The sequence below is a fragment of the Ambystoma mexicanum genome, chromosome 9 (genome assembly GCF_040938575.1).
Source record: "Ambystoma mexicanum isolate Mex_15411 chromosome 9, UKY_AmexF1_1, whole genome shotgun sequence".
In the NCBI taxonomy this organism is placed as follows: domain Eukaryota; kingdom Metazoa; phylum Chordata; class Amphibia; order Caudata; family Ambystomatidae; genus Ambystoma; species Ambystoma mexicanum.
The window spans coordinates 1,226,228,097-1,226,253,669 of NC_090931.1; the positions used below are offsets into that span (position 1 = coordinate 1,226,228,097).

The 25,573-nt window shown below is 43.7% G+C and overlaps 1 protein-coding gene across 4 annotated transcripts in view; it reads right to left on the reverse strand.

Annotated features, from left to right (window-relative positions):
- The window catches only part of MGAT5 (alpha-1,6-mannosylglycoprotein 6-beta-N-acetylglucosaminyltransferase), a 1,044,542-nt gene that overhangs the window by 486,669 nt on the left and 532,300 nt on the right, over positions 1–25,573 (reverse strand). For all 4 annotated transcript variants that reach the window (XM_069616573.1, XM_069616570.1, XM_069616572.1 and 1 more), the window contains one exon: positions 17,625–17,786. In XM_069616573.1, the coding sequence (XP_069472674.1) occupies positions 17,625–17,786 (162 nt within the window). The remainder of the gene's footprint in view (positions 1–17,624; positions 17,787–25,573) is intronic.

A 25,573-nucleotide genomic window follows, 5' to 3' on the forward strand; every position in this document is an offset into this window, starting at 1 on the left:
CAATAGTTTGCATGGGTGCAAGGGTTTATGCTAATATAGACAACGTATTTGCATAGTGATCTGTGCATGTGACAGGATTTATGCAGGTAGCCCAAATAGAACCGTGGAATAAGAAACCTTCAAACACACAAGTCCTCGACAGATAATCATTGAAACAAATGGCATATAAACGTTTCTGAATTTCGGTTTTTTTGCAGTCTGCATATTAAGGTGCAACCAAGAAGAGGAGACCGACTTTAACACATAATCTTTTGAGATGCATTGCTTGCAAGCTAGCATGGATACCCTGAAGAAGGGCTCAGAATTTGATTTTTCCATTGAATGCTTTCCTCTGCAACGATTTATTTTTCACCAAGGAAACATCCCCAGCATGAATAATCTGAATAAACAAATGTTTACATTGGTGTTATATGTTCACACCAAGTTCCTATTCCTAAAATCAATATGAAAAATACACCATGTACACATTATTAAAACATGCTCAAACCTGGCAATGGCCATTCCAACATAGTTACTATATGCAACATATTTGAAACTAAAGATCATCCAGCTGTAAATATTGCTGAAGTAATGCATATGCATGGTTAACATAAGACCACTTCATTTGAATGCACAGTTTCTGAATAACTTAATAAACATGGTTAACTGACATCCGAGCTGTCCAACATCTGGCTTTTATTACTACTCAATTTACATTAAGTGGTTGACGAGACACACTGCTGTTCTCGATACAAAGCATACATGCTACAGATGTAAATACGGATGACTTGATGAATATGCATGGTTTGGGCAAAATGAAACTAATAGTAGGGGTTCAATGACTAACTAGAAATAAGGTGCCCTATCCACTCCATATGTGGCCGTTGTCCCTTTTCATTCCACATTATTAGTGAGACGCGTCGTGCACACACGCGCACACACACCTTGAATATAACCAGTGTGGTTGAAGTGGTGCATCCGAAGATCTGGATTAAATCCAGGTAGTGCACCTCTTCAATTTATCTCATCACAGGTCAAGAATGGTAAAACTGATCGCGTTAGGGTGTCTACCATATTAAAACCATGTGCATTAATAAATCATTTTACCAAATATATGCCAACATAAAATCAGTTGTACTACTTCAACAAATAATTCCAGCATGTAGACCAAAATTCGGATGGAAATATCAAATTTTGTCCTCCCATATGGATTTTCCCCATGGTACTATCCATTTTGTACATTAATGTGGATGAAATGGTACACTTATAAAGTTATGATGGACATTATTTACAAATACAAGATGGCAGCTCCACAACATTAGATTGGGCTAATATCCAACTACATCCACCATACTGCTCTACAACCTTTCACCAAATGTTTTTTTTCAAGAATGCCATTCCAGAGATTCTAGGACTGGCAACACAGGGGATAGAAGCAGAGCTGCAGAGCTCTTATCAGAGATTATGTACAAGACTTTGCTGAGCTCATTCTTTTCTCTAGACAGGATGGCTCTACTTTGGCCACTGATACTCATTCACTGCCAAGAGACCCAAGGAGGGCGAGGTGCTTCCGATGGTGGGCAACTTAAAGACAGGGATGATAAAACTCAAGGAAATGAGGACCACTGTTGCTATCACTGAAATCAAGGCAGGTGTAAAAGAAATAAATGAGGTGTGGCTTCAAAGTAGTACTTACACCAATCTGTTGGAGGAGAGGATTGCCAAGACGGAAGATCAGTATTGGCAAGGACACCTCTATATCCGGGTCCTAACTGCTCAGTTTGAGGGAATCACCTGCACACTCTCTGAACAGTAACACTTCTCTTGAAGGAACAACCTCCTCATTTCTGGCTTTCCAAGTGTGGAGTGGGACAGCCCTATTGACTTTCTCCAGAAAAGGCTGTCTAGGTTTTTGTAGTTGGGCGCAAGAGAACACATTTGACAATGAGAAGGCTTTGGACACACTTGACGACGAGACCGCCCATGAAAGATTGTGATCCAAAGCCAGTGTCTCCAATAAGGCTTTGCTATAGTTCAGATTTTTAACTCACTGATTTAATTGTAGAACTACTGATAGTTTAAGAGTGAAATCTTCACCCGTGCACAACAGGTGGCTGAGGGGTCTACCCTCCCTCGTTTACTTTCATTGTTATGCCAATGTCAGCCAGATTTCCTCTTAACTCCCTGGTGATGTCATAAATAATGATAAACCTTTATTTTCAAAATCTTCACTGCTATTAAACAATTGATAAGACAATTGGCTCACTTTGAGTGGTAACAAAACTGAAGTATTAGTAATCAACCCACAAAACAGCACTAGAACAGCTATGAACTGTAAGCGATATTCAATCAACACTACAGCTAAGTCAATGCCTAGTCTGGGATGCCGAGGAAAACCCTTATTGATGTATTTTTATATCCAGTTCAGTACTCTGGATGACAACCCTTGTATAACACCCCCCTCTTAGAATCCCCCTGACCCCACTGAGCCAAGAAGTAGGTTTGTTTTGCAAATTAAAAGGTTTATTCGGACAATTCAACAATATATATCTGTCACACTTTATAAATAAATTGCTAACTGATATCACACTTCAGAATATGACCGTGATCAACAATGGATAATGTTACAGGGGTACACTGATTTGGTTACTTAGGAGTAGTGTAGAGGATGAGGTAGCTGAAAATGCTTGATGGTTTCAAGGAAACGCAAGGTGGAATAAAATGCATTACAGAAATAACTGGTTATGATTTTAGCAAAAGGTAATATGATCACTTTTTCTTTTGACAATTCACTCCCCCCCTATGCAATACAAGAAATGGAAGGAGAGCACACAGTCTTCAAGAATCCCAACAAATCACACTTTATAATGCAATACACAGTTCCAGTTCCCCCAGCAAGCTTAGAGAAAACAGGGATGAGTTTTAAACACAGGCAAATTACTTTAATGTGGTTTGCAAGGAAGTGAAAAGGTGCTAAAATTGCTTTTAATTCCCTCTAGAGGTTCAGGGTAGGTGATGGCTACTTTATATTAGTTCAGGCTCACTTTAACAATACTCTATGAATGATTAGCAGATTGCAAACGAATTTTAGCAAAGAGAAGCAAAAAGCTGCTGATTTCTACAGATGAAGAAATCGGGCTAAATCGCAAACTGCGGTAAATTTCGCGAGTGCGTGTCTCGCGATTACGGACAAAGTGTAGGGAGTTGGTTCTAGGTTCGTTGGAAAGCCTAGAATCACAGCTTTAAAATTCCGTTCATAGCCCGGTTCCAGAGATACGGACAATTTAATAAAGGTAGATTTTCGTATTTAAAGTCAAACTCAAAATGACAGGTGACAGCTTACAACTGCAGAATTGACAGGTGAGAGCTGTGCAGCTTTACAAATGACAGATGACACGATTTCAAGGAGGCTGTTCTAATTAGGTTAAAATAGTTTGGATTAGATTATTTTAACTAAGAGATTGGTTCCGCACAGTTCTGCTAGGTACTCACAATATCAATTTGAAATAGGCCTCGTCACGGTCTGGTCAGGTTGGACAGGACTTCCGGCGGGTGGTTCTGAAGTCCCGGCTATCTGGCTCAGCTCTGCTCTCTGGGTCTGTTAAGCACCGGATCTGCTCACAACGGTCTGGTTTGTGGTTCTCTCGGGTTCCGGATACAGCACTGCTTTCTGGATACTGCTACAGGTTCTTGCAAAAATTCTTGGCAAAAATTCAAATAGCTCGCCAGGCTGTTGAATAGTTTGATTGGTTTTGAGGCCTGCTGAAGAGGATTCAGCTGGTGGATTCAGGCCTCTCTGCTACAAATTCTGGAGTTAATTTCTGCTACAGGTTCTGGAGATTGATGGATTTGAAGTCTGGATCTCTGGATGTGAAGTCGTCAGTCAGCATGCTCCGCAGCAAATTGAATCTCTCTACCTGTCCCAGCAGTCTCTTTTGTTTTGGAAGTGGGTGGAGAGGCTAGCATCCCTAAGCCTGCCCCGCTCTTGATTTGATAGGTCAATATATTCTTTGGTCCTTGATTTGGGAAGGGATAGTGTGTCAGAGTGATGTCATTTTTATGACCTGCAGAAATGACACTCCCCTGGTCAATGTGCACACAAATCTATTCCTGATCCAAATACATATTTCCCAGGTACACAGTTGTTTGACATCATATACACACATCATATATTACTAAAGATAGTCCCTGTCCTGACTCTGGCGTTTCTAGGAGCTTGCATTCAAAAATGGCAACTTATTTTCGATTTTAGTGGGTTTTGCAACATTGGTTTTTCATCAAAAATTATACAAAGGTACATTTCCCTTCCACATATATCCCAGTAACTTTCCATGTCTCTATCTTAAACACATTGTCTACAATAATCATAATTAGCGGGGTTTGGCCCCAGAACATGGCACAAATTGGAGTTTGGACTCAAATCGTGAGGGCATTTTTCAAACTAAGACTCTCAAAGTTGTACATTCCTGTCATTTGGTTACAATAAATTATCACTGTTTCTATAAAATATATATTTGTTGCAATTCAACTCCCCCAAGTGTTTGGGTCCGCCTCCAGGAGTCTGGGTGGGTCAATGATCACATGTCTCTCCTTGCTGGCAGAGGGCTGTTGACAGGAAACACTCAAAATTAACAGATCCCATTCAACAGAAAGAGCCTTTTGTGTGGGCTCCAGCAGACTGCCTGGAAGTCTAACCTCAATCAATCAACAGGGTCATGTGATATCCTGCCTCCTGGTGTGGAATCTCTGAGGTGGTAAGGTTTCCCAGCCTCTTGGCCTCTGGGAACAGCAGGTGGCTAAGATTTCCAATTAACCAACAAACTTTGAAGTCCCTGCCCCTCTTGCAACTCCTAAAAACAGTTTCCCTGTCAGAATTTAGACCGCTAGCACCACCTTGGGGAATTTGTCAGTACTGCATCCATTTTTGAGTTGTCTTGAATTGCTGCATTTCAATAGAGTGGTCTTTTGCTTGATAGTATAGGACCCTTGCTTAGCATTGTTTTGATGGCATCCTTACAGTAGAGTGGTGATGTGGAACCCCCCACAAGAAGGTTGTATCTTTGGAGTGGTCTCGTGCCAACTGCGCAGTTCTCCTATTCTGGCGTGAATGTGGGCGGCGATAGCTCATCCCCACATCCACCCAGTCTATTGATTTAGTTTGTTCTGGGATAGGATAATGGGCGGTGACAGCTCATCCCCACATCTACCCAGTCTGTTGATTCAACATGGGCCAAAACCCTTGACAGGACCCTACTAATTCTTTTTTTTGATTTATTCCATTGACATATTTGTTCCAGGGTTAAAACGCTAGGCATTGTCTTTGATTCTCATCTTTTGCTAACTTTATAAGTGAGTAGTATTACATTTTTCAAGAAAACAACTGCTCTAGGGAACTGCAAAATATTGCATTTCGGCACAATGAAAACATGATTATGTTTTTATGGACATTTAGAAGGGTTATCTTGAAGAAGAGAAATCAGTTCAGAAATCTAAGGATTTGGCCGATAGTGCCAGCTAAGTTACTATATACTGTATTCGGCCACCCTTAAAGTTGTGTCAAGAGTGGTGACACATATACTCTTGAATCACAAAAAGCCTGAAGAGTGTCTGCTTTAACTTGGAGAAGAACTCATGGCACCTGCCTGACTGCTGTCAAAAGGTTAAAGAGAACAAGGAGCAGAGACCTGTGGCACATAGGAAAATCCCAAGAGGTAGTAGATGGTGTTCTGGCACCACTCTCAGAGTATATTGTTTTTGTCCTTTCATTCGAGGGTGACTTTGATGTCTTACTATTCTCCTGGGATGTGAATATCTGTTGCATTTTATGATTTTTCCCTTATTCACTTTAGCATTATCGCAATGTGCCATATGGAGGTCCTAACTTGTGTGTGCTTCATGTTTGTCTGCTCTTAAAATTGCTGCCAAATGCTTAAATAATGGCTCCTAACATGCCAGCCTTTAATGGCAGCAACTGCTGGCTGTTAATTGTCTATAGTACATAAGGCCTGCATCAGTGCTGCATGAGGCCTGGCCAGCTTGTTAGCACATAGTGGGGAACTGAACTGGACATGCATGCATAGAAATTCTTATTCAGTGCTAGGGTAGTGCACATTCCAAATACTGTGGAAAACATGACTGTCAATTCCTGATGCAGAGGGTCAACATAGCTGACCTGGACACTACACCTGTGTGGATCTGAAAGTCCAAAGCCCTCATTACGGGGTTGCCACCTGGATATTATGGCAGGTTATGGAAACAGTAAATCCCCATTCCGTGGAGCAGCATAGGACCCCACGGGAATGGGGTCACTGTTGGTAGGGGCCTGAGCTCCTGACAGGGCAGGCAGGAGTTCCGTCCCCCTACCAGCAAACTCATAGTTTGGTGGTCCAAAAAGGGTGTTGGTACGTTGCTACCGGCACCCTTATTTCTGGAACGCCAAACTTGGAATGAGGCCCCCTGTGACTGGTACGGTAAATGCATCTACAGTCTAGAAGCATCCTCTGAGAACCAAAGAGCTGAGCAGTGTTCAATGGAGGCCACAAAGATCACTTTGGTGTGAACAAACAGTAATCCTCTTTGTGTCTGCCAGCCATCACCTGGGAACGGGGTGCTGGCAAGGGGCATCATGAGAAAAAACACAACGAACCTTTGATTAACTGGGGTGCACACCTTCTTGGAGTTAAAGATGAGGTGTGCGTTAGTAATGGGTACTAGGAAAACTAGGTCGATTCTGCGTGCAAGGGAGAAAACAAGCAGCTCTGGCACAATATGGCACCCCTATATACTGAGAAGAAAGTAGTGTCCAAAATGGGAGGGCACTTCTGTCCCATGCACACCAACTATACGGAGGAATGACTCAGTCAAAACATAATAGTAATTATTCAACACATGTGAAATCATTGGTTACGCTTTCAGTTATTTAGAATGTGCTGACAAGTGTCAGTCTTATCAATTCACAAATAGATAAAAAAGTAGTAGTAATACAAAAATAATAATTGAGCTCTTGCTTTTTGGGAGATGCCTCCCTTCCTCATGTGCGTGAAAATCTTTAGCAGTTGACCTTAACAAATCTTCAAGAACTTCACGTGTCTATAAAAGTAAGCAGAAAAGAGCTTTCATGAATATTGCCCATTATGGGTCATATTTCTGAGTTTATATGAGATAACCAAACATTATGTAAAAGAAGATTCTACAGAATGTTTTCACATTCACCTTAGTGCAAGTATGTGGGACCCTTGATAAGCAAGATCTTCTTAGTGGTGATATTTTCTTGGGGCCAAGGATGGAGCTCAACATGTTGTGATATTGCAACGGTCTGGGGGGTTTCAACGAGATTGCCTACCTTGGTGTACTATTCAAACAAAAAAGGAGAGATAGAGGGGTATGTATCACCAGCATACCCTCAAAATAAAGGGATTGACCCTTAACACTTTTAAACACAAAGCTAGTGATAATAGTTGCTGCCTTCTCTGGGTGAATCCTATTCCGGTACCATATTCACTTGTGGTGATGAAGAAAACCACTATTTAAACACAAGTGTATAAAAGATACACATTTTATTGTTCAAATACACACAAATATTAAGAACACTGTCCGGTGTATTATTAAAGAGCTTCTTTAGTCTCCTGCAATAAAAGTCAAGAAGACACGTTCAGAGTGATATTTGCACGAACTTCACCCCTTCAATCGGTAAGTCAGTTAGTTCAAATGCTTAGCCGTTAAAGTGTACTGTGCTGTGTTGATTTTCACACTGGGCCATACCTCACTGAACACATCTCACTCAATCTCATTCCATTCACCCAGTTCTTCATTCATTGTCATGATCTCATTCCACAACTAGTGCCCGACATGTTTCTTACTGATTTAAGTGTCTTGTAACCAATACTCGGAAATTCTTCAGGGGCTTGTGTGAGGGGGTAGTAAAACATGCATAACATATCCGTAAATGTAATAACCTAAAACCAAACGTTATCTACTAAAAGCATATCATATTTAACAGTTCTTGTTTGAGTTCTAGTTGTGTTTTCTCTCCAAGGGTTTGTGGTACCCTTGCAGTCAGTCTACATGGAGGAGAATCTCCACCTATCAAGGAGCAATAATAAAGAATAGGAGTATCAGTAACCTATTCTGCTGCTCAGCTCATAAAACAACTATTGTTCAATAACAGGAATCTTGGTTCAAAGTCTACTAAACCACCATTTACAGTAAAAAAGAATGCATCTATGCATCATGAACAGGCCTAAGATTATCGCTTCTTACATCTTTCCTATCCTCTTTACGAGGCTATGTCGGTGTCTCTTAAGGGCAGGGGCAGCCTCTAATCTCCCCGTTCCCGACTGGTAAAAAATGCTAGTGTACTCCACTCACCCTTTTATAAGTTGTTTATCCACTGCCTTTAAGTTTTTGATATTGTGTGACGATGAATGAAAAGGGAAGTGGCCGTCTCACTTCTGTGGGGCGTGCAATCACAGTTGGCTGAAAAAGGGGGAAAGAAAGGCCCATTAGGTACCTCATCACGCAAATTATATGACTTCAGTTCGGCAGGCTTTACAGTGGGTTTACCCAATTAGGCAGATTCCAATTCTAAAATCTTCAAAAGGTCGTCTAGTATCAATCACGTTCCGCTTGTGTTCCCGTTTCCTTCTTATCCGATCGGGTTAGGCCCATATGTCACTAGATAGGGGAATCCACATCCAAATGTCAGTCATTGATTGCCTCTGTTGGAGTACATACTTCAATAATAAAGCTAATAAAACTTACTTTATTAGCCATGCCTCCGTTCCTTTTCCTTCCCAGCCCGAACGATTAATTTCACTGCTGTGCAATTCCAGTCGTGTTAGTTATGTTGGGGATTCCCATCTGTACCCCTGGAACCTTTCCCGCTGTTCCTGCTCATTTCGCAGGAGTGCTTTCTCTAGAGAAGACCCATATGGTTTAACATTTACCCGTTACGGCTCGAGTATTCTCTCTGAGAGCGCGGACACCATGCCATTCATCGTGGCCCGCCCGTGAGCACAGTTTAACTACTCATTGCGGCCTAATTCCCCAATTCCGAGCGAAACAGTGAATTCATTACTCCTTCAGTGATAAGGGTATTGATGTTCTTTGTCAAATCCCGCGCAGCCACAAAATATTCATTAAGAAGCTTCACCACTAGCCTGTCGCTACTTTTGCAAATATTTGTGATATCTCTTACCATTGGTATTCCGTACGGGTTCCGCGTTAGTCCGTTGCTTGTTCGTCCGCGTCCTGTCAAACGTGAATCACTTCCGGGGTAGCTTCAGTTGGATTCAAGCATATCCAGGGTTTTTGTATGTTTGCGTTCCGGAAAGGCGCCTGCGCGTTAATGCCTCGGCACAAACCATCCATCAGTGGAGTTTTCCTTTGATGCGATTCACCCATAAAGCAAAGTATAACTATAGGTAAGTGTGCCCGGCTATGGATCATATACGGTAGTTTTATCAGTACTTGTTTATGGAGCTAATGCCCTCCTGGACATTCGTAACAGCCAATCAGGGTTCATGCTTCTCACGCAGTTAGGCGAACTCAAATGTTTAGACCCACTAATCGATTTTCTCGTCGAGTCCTGTAGTCATGCTGTTAGTAAGGAAAATCAACTGTTGCTCTTTTTTTAAATGGAGTCCTTTTGTCTTTATTGCTATCCATCCCTGGCCTTTGTTTGTATAGGATGGTCCAACTGACCTTTCTATACACCAAGGTTGTCTACCTAGGTGTACAACTTTGGATCTAGAAGAGGGATATATACTTGATCATCTTGGACCCAGATTCATATCTACATCTGTGTATTAAGGTCAATTATCAGTGGCTGAGTACAGACATATAGCTATTGAAGATGGTAAAAACCATCTATTGGGATGAGATTCACTGGGGGTGCTGGTAGTAGATACTCACCAGCTCACGAATTATGGAGTAGGTAAAAATGGTAATGTTGTTGCAAGGTGGTCATGCAAAGTCCACAATGTAGGATTGAGTAGTTCTCCTTATTAATGGATGGAAATCCTTTCTACAGCTCTGCAATGGTAATTTATCTATGTTTAGGATAAATTCAGGATAGCAACTTAGGTATTTAGTAATATCTCCCCAAGGTAGTCCAAGGTGTGTAGCCATCCTTATTAATAGCCGGAGATTCATAATGTGATTAAAACAACTCAGATGTGCCATTAAACTAATAGGAAGACCGTTATCTAAGTAGACCAATATAAGGTATACAGTGTTCCCCAAATATGAAAACCTTGATTAGGTGGTATGGCCTGGGAAGAGCGGTTATATATATAGTTTTAAAGCATGGTTCCAGAAGGTAAGTCAGTTTAAAGTGAAGGGCCTAGCTTCACATACCTATTAGGCAAAAACTTGAATAGATACATCCTTGTCATGGCAGACTACATGCGAACCACGCTGTTTCCCATAAATGGATGGCGAGGGCTGTTATATCTCTTTTAAAGATATTTTTAAAGATTGGATCCAGAAACCCAGGCAGTCTAAGGTGACTAGCATGACTTCACTTACCTATGGGAAAAGATCAGAGCCTCGCGGATGCAGAAACACAAACACTTGTGATCAAAAATGGCCATGGCAATGGCTTTACCCATGATATGTATAATAGACTGCCAATTTCTATATAGGGATATGGGTAGAGGCTATGATGTGTTCAAAAGGTAATCCATTGTAAGTCTGCCAGCTGTCATCCAGTAAAGGGATGGCTGGCAAAGGGTATTTTAAGGGCCGAAATTGGGTCGATTATTAGCTGGAGCTATGGGTATGCATCTGAATAGGAGGTTGTGTGACATGACCATAGCTAGATTTCCCTGTAGCCTTTCTGTCCAATATTACTCTTTAACGATTGTATGGTGTGCAAGGGCCTTCTCCCATTTAGCTTGCTTTTGTAGGATGGTAGAGGCACTGGTTAACTGGTGGGTGCTGGATTATCTTTTCACAAGGAACATTCCACCATAGGCTTTCAGCTCCCTCTACGGTACACAAGGGGAGTGGGGCAGATTATCTGCCTGCTGGCAGTGGAAAAAGACGCAGGACTGTGCGAGACAGGCAAAGGGACATGGGGCAAAAGCTGGCCAGGGGGCCTGATGGTGTCCCGCATGAAAAGACAACACCCACCCCCAGAAACATACAACCACACACTTGTGCCAAGCTCAGGTCTTTGTATGCATGTAGAAACAAAAGTCATTTAGCACAGGACTGCCTTTGAGTTCAGGAAATGGCAAAGGTCAGAAATAAATGGCAACTCTTCTCTGAGCATGTCTAATGCCATCATGTGTTCCCCATGTGCCCCTGCATCTGTTGCGGCATACCTGCATGTCCATTTACCCATGAACTATATAGGAAGTACAGCACTGGTAAACACTACAGCTTTCTTTGACAGGAGCCCCCAGCAATTGCAGGAATATACAGTTGCCACAGAATAGCAATGTTCTTAAAGCACCAGACCACCCCATTCCATTCTCCAATTGGATTCCCACTTGACATCTGGGGACATCATCCACATAACCACTGGTTTGAGAATATGCAAACAGGATCATCAGGAGTACATGCATGTTGAACTCCATGTACCCAACCTACAACTTCTTGGAATTGCTGGTTTGTGTTGGCACAATCTCTGCAAGGACTGGCCTATGTAACAAGTGCTGTTTTAGTCTCTGCACTGTAAACAAGTCGTTGGGACCACTGCATTCTCAACCAAGTTCCTGCGATAGCCATAGCTCGCTCCACTGTAGTTCCTGCTCTGAGTGATATCCAACCTGAATATCAGACATTTACTGATGTTATCTTACGGATAGAAGGTGCAAACACCCCCAATATTACTCCTATGACTGTCCTATCAAGCTCATACCCAATCAGAAGAGTCCATATGGCTGAATTTACTCTGTCTACAGAAGATAAAAGTGCCCTATGGACCCAAGTAGATGAATCCCTGCAGAAGGGGTTAATTTGACCTACTTCACCCGCTGGGAGGCCCAATGTTTTTTGTAAAAAGAAAGCTAGTGAGCTCTATCCATGCATCTACTATGTGCTCAAACAGACCACAATAATAGCTATCAGCTGCTGCTCACTCTGGATTTGAAAGAGCGAGATTGAGATACCTCATGGTTTATCAAGCCAGATTTATGTGGAGTACAAAATCTGGTATGGATCCAGGAAGGAGATGACTGGAAGACTGCCTTTGTGGCAAAGACAGCCGTTTCAAGTACATGGAAATATCTTTTGACCTCTGCAATGCTCCCGTCAACCTTTCACAACTTCCTCACCAACTGTCTGGAATCCCAGGGGCTCTGTACCTGCACTCAGCTCTGCGTCCACAACAAGTTCTGCAATCCCTGGCAGTGTCTACAACAAGTACTGCATTCCCTGATAGCTAGGACAGATGCTCTATTCCAGCATCAGAATGAGGGGTGATCCAGCTGGAGGCCTTGGTGTGCTATTGATGAGAAGAAAGGAGACGTGGCACTGCTGCAGCAAGATTGCACCACCCATTTGGACGACAATGTCCTTTTTTCCTTTTTTTTTTTTAGAAGACCGGCACAGTGTGTGAAAGAAAAGAAAGCACGATTTACTGGAAGCCCAGATATTCTTATTGCTATGAATGCGCTATACTTTGGCAAGCAGGTTCCAGTGAATGAAGTTTAAGCAAACATGGGGCACTGCAGTATTTTTTCACCACTGTTCATACTAAAGCTAGTTGGTTGTGAATTCTCAAATTGGTACTTAACCACCTCACTTTTTTGTACCCCCACCCTCTTCCTTTCCCTTCATCCTGGTTTCGGTTTTCAAAACCCTTTGCTTTCTTACAGACCACCTCACCAGTGACCCGAGAGCTTGGTTGCATTCTTGGGTAAACCATATATCTACCGGAAGACCCCAACAATGGTTCTAGAAATCTTTGACTACTTACCCAGTACTCCTTTAAAGCATTTCTGGCAAGCCTTAAAACACTAACTTGGAGTTTTCAGTGGGTGGATCCCTTTGGTATTCGTCACGGGCACCTTGCAGCAGTCATCAAGTAGCACTGCGCTGGCCCATGATTTGGGTGCGATTTACGTAGCCATGTATCTAGACAATATGCATATCTACTCCCACAATAGACAAGACCATATTGAGCATGTACAGGAGGTAAAACATCCATGAACCTGCAAGGCACAAGTGGTAGAACCGTAGGGGTCTTCTTAGTGCCTGGTGGGTCGTACCAGGGTTAAATGTTGAAAACTTGTGTCTCGGTCATTCAGATATGTTGGGCATTAAAATCCCCTGGTGGCCCTTGGGTAATAGCTCCAGGGCGTTCTTCATAGTGTTGAACCTTTATTTTAACCCTGCAGTGACAACTTTGGAGGACATCCTGCTTGCTATTACTAATAGCATAGATTCCCATAGGGTTTCTGACAAATCTCATTCTTATTATGAGCTACTTTAACTCAGAATGCGTAGATTGTCATTGTTACGACTGGGGCTCTACTCGTCTTCACTCTAGTTCAGTAAGAGCCAGACGGCTACATTTCTGGTCCCTACTGGATGCTTGGGACTTGAACATTTTGAACGGTAACGTCAAAGGTGATATGCCTCCAAATTATACATGGACAAATGGCCTCAATAGTTTCACACTGGATTATGCATTTTGTTCTAGCCCCTTATTTTCTTGCTTTTACCATTGCTTGAGTCCAGTGATCACTCCCAACTGTTCTTTTGTCTGAGTGGAGCCTGCATATCCGCTCTTGGGATCCCAAATGGCAGCCCCAATCGAAGTAAGACCTAGAGATCATGCCATTATTTGGCGTCCTAATATAGTTAGCGTATAGAGATTGGGTGAGGGGTTATAGGGATGTACTGTTTCAAAGGGATGCTGAACCTATCAGCACTCGTTAAGACTCCTCTTGTTTTTGGAAATGAATAAGAGGGCCCCATGTTCAACCCTACCTCCAGTTACAGCCCATTTCTGGTGACCGATGGGAGGCCTCTATTGGTGACTTGTAAGAATCATCGTAAAGCACGACTTCCACTATTGGGATGCAGTCTTGGGAGATCTTGGAAATTGATAGAGGGTATTCTGCTGGCTAAAAAAAAATCCAATAATGCACCTGGGCCGGATGGTCTTTCCAAAACTACCTTAAAATCTGCCCCTAATCTTTGGGAAGTGGTTCTTTTGGGGTTATCTCAGAACATCTTTGATACTCACCAGTTCCCACAGTCATGGAAGGATGCAATAGTAGTTGTGATTTTCAAGACGGGAGATAGGTCTGATCTGGCTAACTATTGCCTTATCTCCCTTCTTGATGCCTCCTATAAGATCTTCTCTCACTTTATACTGCGTGCTCTTGAACGATGGGCTGAGGAGTCTGGGAGATTTGATGTAAACCGGGCAGGTTTCTGCAAGGGAATAGGTACATCTTTGTACTGCTGGTTGATAAAACTCCTGTCTAACCAATTAGCACAGAATAAATCTACTTTACATCTGGCCTTTGTGGATATAACAAAGGCTTTTGATTGCGTTGATCGCTCTAGGTTGTGGGCGATGTTGAGAAATTGGGGCTGTCCTGAACCCTTGGTTAAAATATTGAAACTGCTCCATACTGATATCCAACTAAAAGTTAAGCTGCATCAGTGTGGTTCATTCTCTGGTTGGATTTTGGTCAAACGGGGTCTACAGCAGGGATGTGTGCTGGCACCGTTCTTATTTAATCTTCACATTTTGGGCAATGGGGCTGCACTGGCTGGCATATTGGCAAATCCTCCCAGATTGGGTGAATTGAATTGATATTTTATTTCTATCGCGCTCATACACACGTGTTTCAGAGCGCGTGCATGTCCTGAAGATCTCTTATACGCAGATGATCTTGTCCTTATGAATTGTACCCCAATTGGTCTCCAAAGGTCTCTAGAAACTGTTGCCGATTATTCTGGGGACGTGGGCTTGGATATAAACATGCCCAAGTCAAAGATCCTCGTTATTAAATCAGCCAGGAGGCCTAATTTTGTTTGGTACATAAAGGATTCCAGAATGGAGGAGGTCGCCGAATTTAAATATCTTGGTGTTGTGCTAAGAGCCGAGGGGTCCTTGGGTGTAGCAAATTAGGCTCTCGAATTAGAAGCTATTGCTGCCATTTCCAAACTGCAAGTACTGGATAAGAAATGTGGATGTTTCTCCCTCTGACCAGTGTTAAAAATGTATAATCAAGTCTTGGTTCCCAAATTGATCTATAGGGCGGAGGTTCGAGAAGACTGGCTACTCTGGTCAAAGCTTGAGTCTTTATTTGGAAACGAGTACTGGCACTTCCCTCAGGCACTCCTATGGCAGCCCTATGTCACACTCGGTCTTATTCCACTTGAGGCATTGACTACTTGGTGTAAAATCGTACTAGTTAGAAGTATTCTGTTCCCTCCAGCTTTTTCATTGTATGTACACCTAAATGCTCTTTTTAACACATGTGACTGTATTCTCTTGAATTTGTGGTAGATAGGTGTCCTAGCTACCCTGTAATTAAATGGTATACCACTGGAGAATTTGGAGCATAGAGCGTACAGGGCTAAGAAGAAACTATTTGAAAAGGCAGGGATCGAAAACAGATGCTATCTCGAGGCGTATACAATCTTTTCTCATTTGTATTGTGATATAAAGGCACTTAACATTCAGAAATGTATAGGAAGATATCCGTCAAAACACTCAGGGAATTCTACGTATAAAGCTTAATCTTTTGCTTACTAATAATGTAGGTGCAAGGAGTAGCTTGCCAAAGGAACAGCAGATGTGCCGCCTATGGAAGAAGTGCATTGAAACCATAAAGCATACAACTATTGAATGCCTTGTACTAGCTAATCAGAGTAATTAAATGTTTGCTTTATACTTAAAAACTAGACCATTGTTTACATGGGAAATGCTATGGTGGAATTTTCTCTTAGAGCCAATTGACCATCAGGTTATAACTATGATTAATTTTATAAAAAGCATAGAGATAGATTTTGTGGGACTATTTTAATATATAAGGATTTTAATATATAATATATATTTGAGGAGTTTTAGAATTGACTTTTCCTTTTCAGCCTCTTTGTTTGATTCTTAAAGTTTTTTATACTGTTCTTATATGAATGACTGATTGCATGTTCTCTGTTCTTGTTTTATTTTGTTTTAGGTGTGTAAAGTTAGGTCACACAAATAAATAAAACACCAATTAGAGAAACGCGGTCTTCTATACTAAACTGGGGAACCCACATGAGGGAGGAAAGGTTCTTGGGCTATTTTATCACCCCCAACAGGGTGCAAATAGATCAGAAGTAACTGCAAGCTGTCCGAGAATGGCCCATGATGAGCAATCTCAAAGAATGACAGTGATTTCTGGGTTTACTAACGTGTACTTCTAATTTGTGAAAGATCAATCCTCGGCTGGCACAGCTCCTTAACCAACTAACCTGAAAGTCTGTGCCCTTCATTTTGGATACGGCCACACACACAAGTCCTTCAACAATCTCAAGCAATGTGTCTGTTTGGCTCCCAACCTGACCAGTCTGATGTCCAAAAGACATTTTAGCTTGAAGCAGATACCTCCAGAGGCGCTGTAGGAAGAGTGCTGTCCAAAAAGGAAAGTGTGGGTCATTACATCCCCAGGCATCTCTCCAGCTGAGTGCAATTAGGCTATTTACGATTGCCAGAGCCTAGCAATCAAGAACAGATTCATGCAATGCCAGCATATGCTATAAGGAGTTTTGCATAACCCACCATATAAATCGGACATTCCTAAAAAGTCAGATGTCTTAGCATACCACCTGGCTGTTTTTCACCTGATTCAACTGCACCTTGGCTTATCGTCTCAGTACAAAACAAATGTCAGCTGGTGCTTGGTCCCCCACTTATCGGGACAAGAGAAGCAAACATGAATCAGTGCAAGCCCCCAAGTCATCAACCTCTCCATTGGCCCTTTTCTTTCTCATCACTCACAGCAAACAGACAACGAACGCGGACCCGGAGTCTCTAGCAGTGCTAAATCACAGGACAACTGCATTTTGCATCCTTCCTTTCTTAGATGCAGCTGAACACGTTTTCCCTTATAAGACATGATGTCTCAGACATTACTGAAAAGGGCATTTGAAATATATTTTTCTGTGGTCATCCTTAAAGTCTGTGTAAACATGTATTCATATGCATGTACAATGCCAACATTTAGTGATCTCTTAAAAATGTACTGTTGCAAGTAAGGTATATTGAAGAAAAAAAAGGACCCATTACATTTTACCCATTTACATTTTTTCAAAAAGATGATTAATACTAACGTACATACATTTAAACATCTTGTGATCATCAAATTGTGAAAGGCAGCCCCAACTACACAAAGTACAGAAATAAAGAAAACGCAAACAGACTAAAACTAGAACAGAATGAAATACCAGTCAAAGTAAGTGCTTAAAGACAAAATCCCAGCCATTTTGAAAGACACTAGCTCATAGAGGCATTCCAATGGTCAGACTCTGATGAGCCTACAGGTGTTTTAGCACACTTGAGAAGGCACTGTCACCAAATATCAGGTGGGAAGCCCTTGCTTCCAAGCCTTGCTGACACCAGGCCATGTTCTGGTTACTCAGAGAAACTGCATACTGCTGGAAAAGGCTGTGTAAATCGATCGATGACTGACCTTTTTTCTTTTTCTCTTGTCAAGACTTTGCTTTTCGGCAAGTGACTTGATTGCTTCAATCCAAGTTGTGTCCATTCGTTTTATCCGTAGCATCATCCATCGGAATTCTTCACGTTTTGACATCACTTGGTACAAATGATCAAAACTGGTACGGATCTCTGCCTGCAAGTACAGTAGGAACAGGTCATCAATTTCCCACCATGGAAGTGACACGTTCGCAGTCCCTCCCCACATAGCGCAATCCCCCCACCAACGTTCACATTTTTATATCTCAAGCAGGTATTAGAAGGTGGCTGTGGTTTGCTCCCATTGTCAGCCTCCTTATCACGCTGCCTCTAGTGATGGCGCTCTAGATGTTCTGGGCTTGAACAATGCCATCACCGGAGAGGACCAGATCTCCCAGGCACCCTGTCCACACATTCAGGAGCAAGACAACAAGACTTGTAAACCTCAATACTATAGATGCGGGCAATGCCTTTCATGAACAGGCGGCAACTAAGGTTATCAGGCTATTAGAAACATGAAGCAACTCGTTCCATAATACCAGGTCATTATCATGGAGACATCAGTATTCTAAGGGCATAACAATAGGAACAGTTATGCAGTGTTGCAGAGATAACTAACCGCCAAAGGGAAATGGTCTGCAAGAAAGCCTTTTGCATTCAAAAATAGCTCAAATACAAAACTTGTGACAGTAGCACAAAGAAATGGTGCTCTCGAATTGGTCAAAACAGAGACTTGGTGAAAGGGGCCACTTGGTGCTGAAAGGGTGCATTTCTTTGAAGCAATTCTGAAATCCAACATCAAGTACTCAATGTTAAAAACACACAGAGGGTTTGTTCTGCTTCCCCCTCCCCCATGCACCAGACTAAAACCTTCACACAGGTCATCAGAGGGTGCAAGATAGGGCAGCAGGCTATAATGATATCAAAGAAATACACCCAGCCATAGTACTGTTAAGACACCTGACAGAGGATGCATGGGATTGTAAAATGAGATCTGGATAACTATAGAATTTAAAGATTTCAAGAAACGAAATTATGAATATATAAAATATTTCAAGTGTACAAAAGGGTGGATGGATTGCATTTATAAAGCACATCATATAGAGTGCATCTTCAATCAGCACTAAGCTTAAAGTTAAGCAGCAGAAAACTAAAAGTGATCCTATCAAGGCTAATTAAGCATTTGTGTCTTTAAAAGAGTTTAAGCGGATATAACCAGGGGCAATACTTGGATGTTTGCTTCAGAGTTTAGGATGTAGTATTTAAAGAACAGTGATCGCTTTTAGAAGACATTGTGGCCTGCTGACCTGGCACATTTGAATATAATTAGTGTGTATATCTATAATTGGTATAGAAGTGACCAAATATAGATGTGTACATTTATCAGTTCTAAAGATTAGCCAATATTTAGAGGGGGGTGACAAACACCTTCAGTGAAATTAGCTCACTAAGGCGGTTTAGAAGCAATTGATGACCCTTCTGGAGAAAATTGATTTTTAGGGAGCACCAGGTTGATAGGGTTTATGTAGCTCAATCACAATTGATTGCTGCACCAATTACAAATGGTCTGTGATCCTATGTTGCAAGGTAGATGACTTAAACAATCTTGTGGGCTTTTTACAGGTATGCAAAAATAAATTCTTGACTGCATTTTTCACCTGCCAGGTTAATGGCACGTCTCCATCCAAATGATATACGATATGGCATTTGTAACGCGCCTATACACAAGTGTTTCAAAGCGCGATGAGGCAGGGAGGGGGGAAAATAAGGGGAAGACAGACCACGATCCTACTAGGCCAGGTGTCATTCAGATCGCGCAAGTGCAGGGGTAGGGGGAAGGGAAAAGTGCAAGGGGAAGGGGAGGGGGGAAGTGCAGTACAAGTAAGTAGAATAAAATAAATAAATAAATAGGGCCGGCTGGTGACAAGTGCAAAGTAGGTGTAGACAAGTGCTGGGAAGGGGGGGCTGTAGGGATACAGAGACAGTCCCGCAGTGCAGAGGTTGCCCGGGAGGCAGTGCAAGTGGAGAGTGGCTGGGCCCAGGACCGAGGTCGGTGAGAGTGGCCCAGTTGCAGATTCAGTGCAGTTTCAGTGAAGGATTTAGCAGGGGAGAGGGAGAGAGAAAGCAGAGGCAAAGAGGAAGGTTTTGAGGTGCTTCCGGAACCGGAGATGGTTCTCCTCAAGTTTCAGGGAGGCAGGAAGGCTGTTCCAGAGGGAGGCCCCTGCCGCAGAGAGAGATCTACACCCAGCTCATTGCTTCGAGAAGCGGCTACCCCTGAGGGAGTTGGAGACGGATGAGCGAAGGGCTCGGGAAGGAAGATATTTAGGAAGAGAGTTGAAGGTATTTAGGCCCCAGGCCCCAGAAGGCCTTGTGGACAATGCAGAGGGTTTTGAACTTAATCCTCGCAGCCACTGGGAGCCAGTGTAGGGATTTCAGTCCTGGAGAGATACGGTCCCTGGGCTGGAGGCCAAGGACAAGTCTCGCAGTTCTGTTCTGGATGAGTTGCAGAGGGCGGAGAGTGGAAGCAGGCAGATTAAGATAGAGGCTGTTACAGTAGTCCAGCTTCGAGAGAACCAGGGCTCGGGAAACAGTGAGCTTCTAGGGGAAGGAGAGGAAGGGAAGAATACCTCTGAGGAGGTGCAGCTGGTAGTGTGACTTCTTAGAGGCGTCAGATATATGAGGAGAGAAGGAGAGTGTGGAGTCGAAGATGACCCCGAGGTTTTTTGCCTTGCAGGTAGGAGCAGGAAGAGGGCCAAGAGAGGCTGTCCAGAGAGCTGCAGGGAAGGAGGGAGTGGGTGTGCCGATGAGTAGAATCTCAGTCTTACTGGCATTAAGGCAGAGGTCATTGGCGGCACACCATTCCTGGATAGCAGACAGACAGTCAGAGATAAGGGAAGGAGAGGAGGAGGCCGAGGTTAGCCTGAAAATGAGCTGGGTATCGTCCGCATAGCACTGAGAGTTGGGGCAGAGAGCGGCGATGCGGTGGGCAAGGATGCCAGATACTGGTTGAACAGCCAGGGAGAGAGATTAGATCCCTGGGGGACACCACAGGTGGAGAAAAAGATGTCAGAGAGGAAGGACCCCAGTGTAGGAGAGACTGAATACGTGCTACAATAACTTGATTCAGCCCTCGTGGGAAGCTATGCACAGGAAATCCTCAATCCGTCTTTCAAATTGACCACCAAATTTTAGAGCCTATGAAACCTAGGCCCTTCAAGACCACACAAAAACGTAGTGGTGTGGAGTGTCTGGAACTAATGGTGAAGGCACACCGGTCAGAAGGTGGAGAAGAGCTGATGAATGAGTGGCGTCATCTGGGGAATCCAACCAACAAACAGCACGATACAAAAATAAAATACTTGAACCTTTTATGCACGCTTGAAAATGAAGTTCAGTTTCCCAGGCTAAATCCAGCAAGTATTGAGAGAGGAAGATACTGGATTAGACCCCATTCGAATGCGAAACAAAGCCTACTTCATGACTCACTGTTTCTCAAAATGCACTAGCTTTGGCTATCACAAAGTCTAAACAGAGTGCAAGAATCATGGTGATTTGTGACAAACGGACCAATAACACACATGCGAAATGTATGGGGTTTATTCAGGCTCGGGCTGGGATAAACTCAGTTTAAGGGTGCTTTCCACAACAAAAAGGGGCCTTCTCTGAGAATAAACTACGCAAAACAATGTCAGTGTAAGTGGAACCATGTAACACCTTTGTGCCCTATTCGGTCTACACAACAGTATATTTTAACAATTCCACCATCCCGCTTTATTTCCAGAGGAGATCCGCGATTTTCAGTTATTGGACCTCGCGTCTGAAACAAACTCCTGGTTCATCTTTGATCTATGACTTCACTATTCATTTTCAGAATAAATAGTAAAACCTTCTTGCTTTCCGCATTTTTGTCTGGGTAATCTCATCTCCAAACTAGATCCTCTGCAAATCCTCAAACCTTTGTGGTGTTACCTGCTTGCAGACAGTGAATTCTGCCCACTACCCTATTTTGGGTTGTGAACTATACATGTTAATCAACATCAATTCAAATTTAATTCAAATTCAAAATAAGTGTGAGGGGTCCTATTCTAGTTAAGAATCCCTCCTTGAAATCTCCAGCCTCTTTCAGCGTCTTGGTTTTGGAGCACCCAACACACTGCTTGACTGTGGTCACCAGTTAGGAAGGGGTTAAGTAAATCACCTATACGGTGTGTGGGACATCACACTAGAAATAATAAATTAAGGATATACTTTGGTGAAAGTGCACATTGGGATAAATCAAGATTTCTTCAAGGGCCAGACTATAGGTACTGAGCTTCCCCTGGATCCGTACTCCAAAATGAAGTTGCAGGTATATATATCCCACAGCTCACTCCTTGGCAATAACTTCATCCACAATGATTTTGGTTCCATCGCACGCAGAGAGATTTTCACTGCCGAGACATGATCAACCACAAGGGTATATGAAAATACCTTTCACACACTCTTAACAGCAAGGGTTTTGCCAGATTGGGATACTTACTCTTTTATAATGGTTACTTGTCAGGTGATTTTACTATTCAAATTAGTTCACGTTACTTTGGTGGCCAAATGTTGCTTCCTTGTTGGGAATGGTTGCAAATTGAGAGCTTTCTGGTGCCAGCCTAGAACTGTTTTGCGGCTCGATCTCCATTATCTTTTTATGGAGGTCAGCCATCAATTGCATGAGCAGAGGGAGCTTTGTATCTCAAGCATGAGTGCATAAGGACAGATGGTGGTCTTATAGACTGTGCTTGGCTCTTCATCAGCATAAGCACCATCTCTATTTTTAGTCTAAATGATGGTCGTAGGTGGTGTAATGAACAAGAGGAGGAGCACAGCTAGTTTGAAACAGGGATCTCTTCTCCTTTCTAATGTTGGTGGAGAATAATCATTCCAGATTACACCAGCCCTGGATAATGCGTGGGCCTGCCAGATGGTTTCACGCACTGGGGAACAAACAGGTTGGATAACAGTGTATAGCAATAAGGTAAACACTGGGACAATGACCCATATATGTTTTTGTCGTAGCAATGCAAATTGAACAGGGAACACTGGAAGCTCTCTGTGAAATCTTCCACATACCCCCTTCTGGGTAGCTCTTCGTGTGGTTGGTGGTCCTCCCAATTCTCAAGAGCCACTCTGTGTCTACAAGGAGGCATTCAACTGATAAATAGCAAACTCTAATGCATGTTGGGAAACAGAGTCTAAAATATCAATGAACACCAAGTATATTCGAAGGCTGACATTGAGAGAACAGAGTCGATCTAACATATGGTTAAAGTGAAATAACCCCCGAGATAAGAGTAAGCAAGTGAAGAGGCCCAACTCAGTCTGCAGGGCACACTCTGGATGTTCTGATATCATCAGGCCTTCCCCTTTCAATCCCTCTCACCACTCCTCTCTCCTAGAGTGATTACTTTCTCCTTTCCTCCCATCTCACCCTCCCTACCCTTCAGGCCAAGCCACTTCCATCACTGCCACCCACCTTCTCGGTCATCCGACCCATGAAGCGCGTGTCCGTTGAGGCTTTCGCCGCCACCTTCTTACCCCCCCCTTCCCTCTTTGGCTGACTCTCACCCTGACACAGCCCTCTCCACGCTCCACTCTGCAATATCTGACACTCTTGATATCTTTGCCCCTGTCATGAGAATCCACCTGAAGCCCAAAGCCAAGTGTAACTCCTGATACAACTCTGACCCCGTCACCCTAAAACGCAAGTGCAGGGTGGCTGAGAGGAAATGGCATGCTTCATGTACATCCTCTGACAAACTGGCCTGCCGCCTGTCCAAAGGCAATACCGGCTCTCTGTCCTAAACAAGAAGAGAGCTCATATCCAAGCCCGCGTCTCTGCGGCATCTAACAACTCGGCTGAACTCTAAAATCTGCAAGGAACTGGCCAATCCTGCCAGTCTCTACCTTTCCTGTCCCTTCCCAGGCCCTCTGCACAGCACTGGCTTCCCACTTAATCTCTAAATCTCAGGACATCCTGTCCTCACTCTCCTCCTTTCCTCCCCCTCGCTCTACTCCTTGCTCTTCCTCTGGCCCTTCTGCAGCCACCTCTCCTCCCTCCTTCTCTGCCTTTCCCCTGTTCTCCGCAGACGAGGTTTGTAGACAAGTCCGATCTATGAAAGTTTCATCAAAACAGGTTCTCCCCTGTTCCTCCAAAACTATCAAGGACCACATAGACTCCCTGGCTTCTGCCCTGGCTGAATTCTGCAATCACTCCGCCGCCACTGGAATCTTCCCATCCCCCCTGAAGCACTCCCTTGTGCACCCTCTTCTTAAGAAACCCTCTGCCGATCCCTCCTTCCCGGCCAAATGTCGCCCCAATCTCCATTACTCCCTTCCTGGGCAAAACTAGCCATCTCCCAGCTTAATCTCCACACTGAAACCGTTGGTTGTCTTCATGACCATCAGTCTGGCTTCAGAGCTGCCAGAGGCACAGAAACTGCTCTCCTGAACATCCGTGAAGACCTACTCTCCAACCTTGACTCTAACACCCCTTGCGTCCTCATCCTGCTTGATCTCTCTTCTGCCTTTGACACTGTCAATCATGCCATCCTACTCGACCATCTCTGTGATGACCTGGGTATCACTGGTCAGGCTCTGGCGTGGCTGAATTATTTCCTCTCTGACCGACACTCCCAGGTCCAACTTGGGTCCTTCCTCTGCTTTCTTTTTCTCCACCTGTGGTGTCCTCCAGGGGTCTATCCTCTCTACCTGGCTGTTCAACCAATACCTGTCCCTCCTTGCCCATCGCATTGCCGCTCTCTGCCCCAACTTTCAGTGCCATGTGGATGACACCCAGCTCATTTTCAGGCTACCCTCGGCCACCTCCTCTCCCTCATCTCTGACTGTGTGTCTGCTATCCAGGAGTGGTGTGCCGTCAATGACCTCTGCCTTAATGCCAGTCAGACTGAGATTCTCCTCATCGGCACACCCGCTCCCTCCATTCCCATAGCTCTCTGGCCGGCCTCTCTTGGCCCACTTCCTGCTCCCACCTGCAAGGCTAAAAACCTAGGAGTCATCTTCGACTCCACACTCTCCTTCTCTCCTCACATTTCCGACGTCTAGGAAACAAGGCCTTCTGGGGGCTGGGGCCTCAATACCTTCAACTCTCTCTTCCTAAAGATCTTTCTCCTCGAGCTCTTCGCTCATCCGTCTCCAACTCCCTCAGGGTCAGTCGCTTCTCCAAGCAACGAGTTGGTGGTTGATCCCTTTCTTCGGCTGGTGCCTCCCTCTGTAACAGCCTCCCTTAAATGAGGAGAACCATCTCCGGTTCTGGAAGCACCTCAAAACCTTTCTTTGCTACTGCTTTTTCTCCTCCTCTCCTCTGCTGACCTCCTGGCTGTAACCGTAACTGCACTGGCTACTTGGACACCCTCTGATCTTGGATCCAGGTCCCTCCCTTTCCAGCATCACAGACCTGCACTGCCCACCTGGCAACCCTCGCACTTGGGGACTGTTTCTGTATCCCTACAGTCCCCCTACCAGCCCTTGACACCTGATGTCTGCACTTACCCTTGCACTTGCCACATGCTGGCTGTTACTTGTTTTTATCTATTCCCATGTACTGCACTGTCCCTGCCCCCTTCCCACGCACTTGCACAATCTGAATGATAACTGGCCTAGTAGGATCGTTGTCTGTCGTCCCTCTGTTCCCCTCCCTTGCTGCGTCGCGCCTTGAAACGCTTGTGTATAGGCGCGTTATAAATGCCATATCATATATCAATTCTAATCCAAGTATAAGAACAACTGTGAATCAATTACAAGAAATACTAGAAAACCAAGTCTATTCCAAGGTCATTACTGGATGTGAAAACCAAGTTCATATAACAGCGATAACTGTTAGTATCCTTGCAGGAGACAGAAGCCAATTTGGCACCATGATAAAGAGAAAGGCAGCACATTGAGGGTGAAGCTATA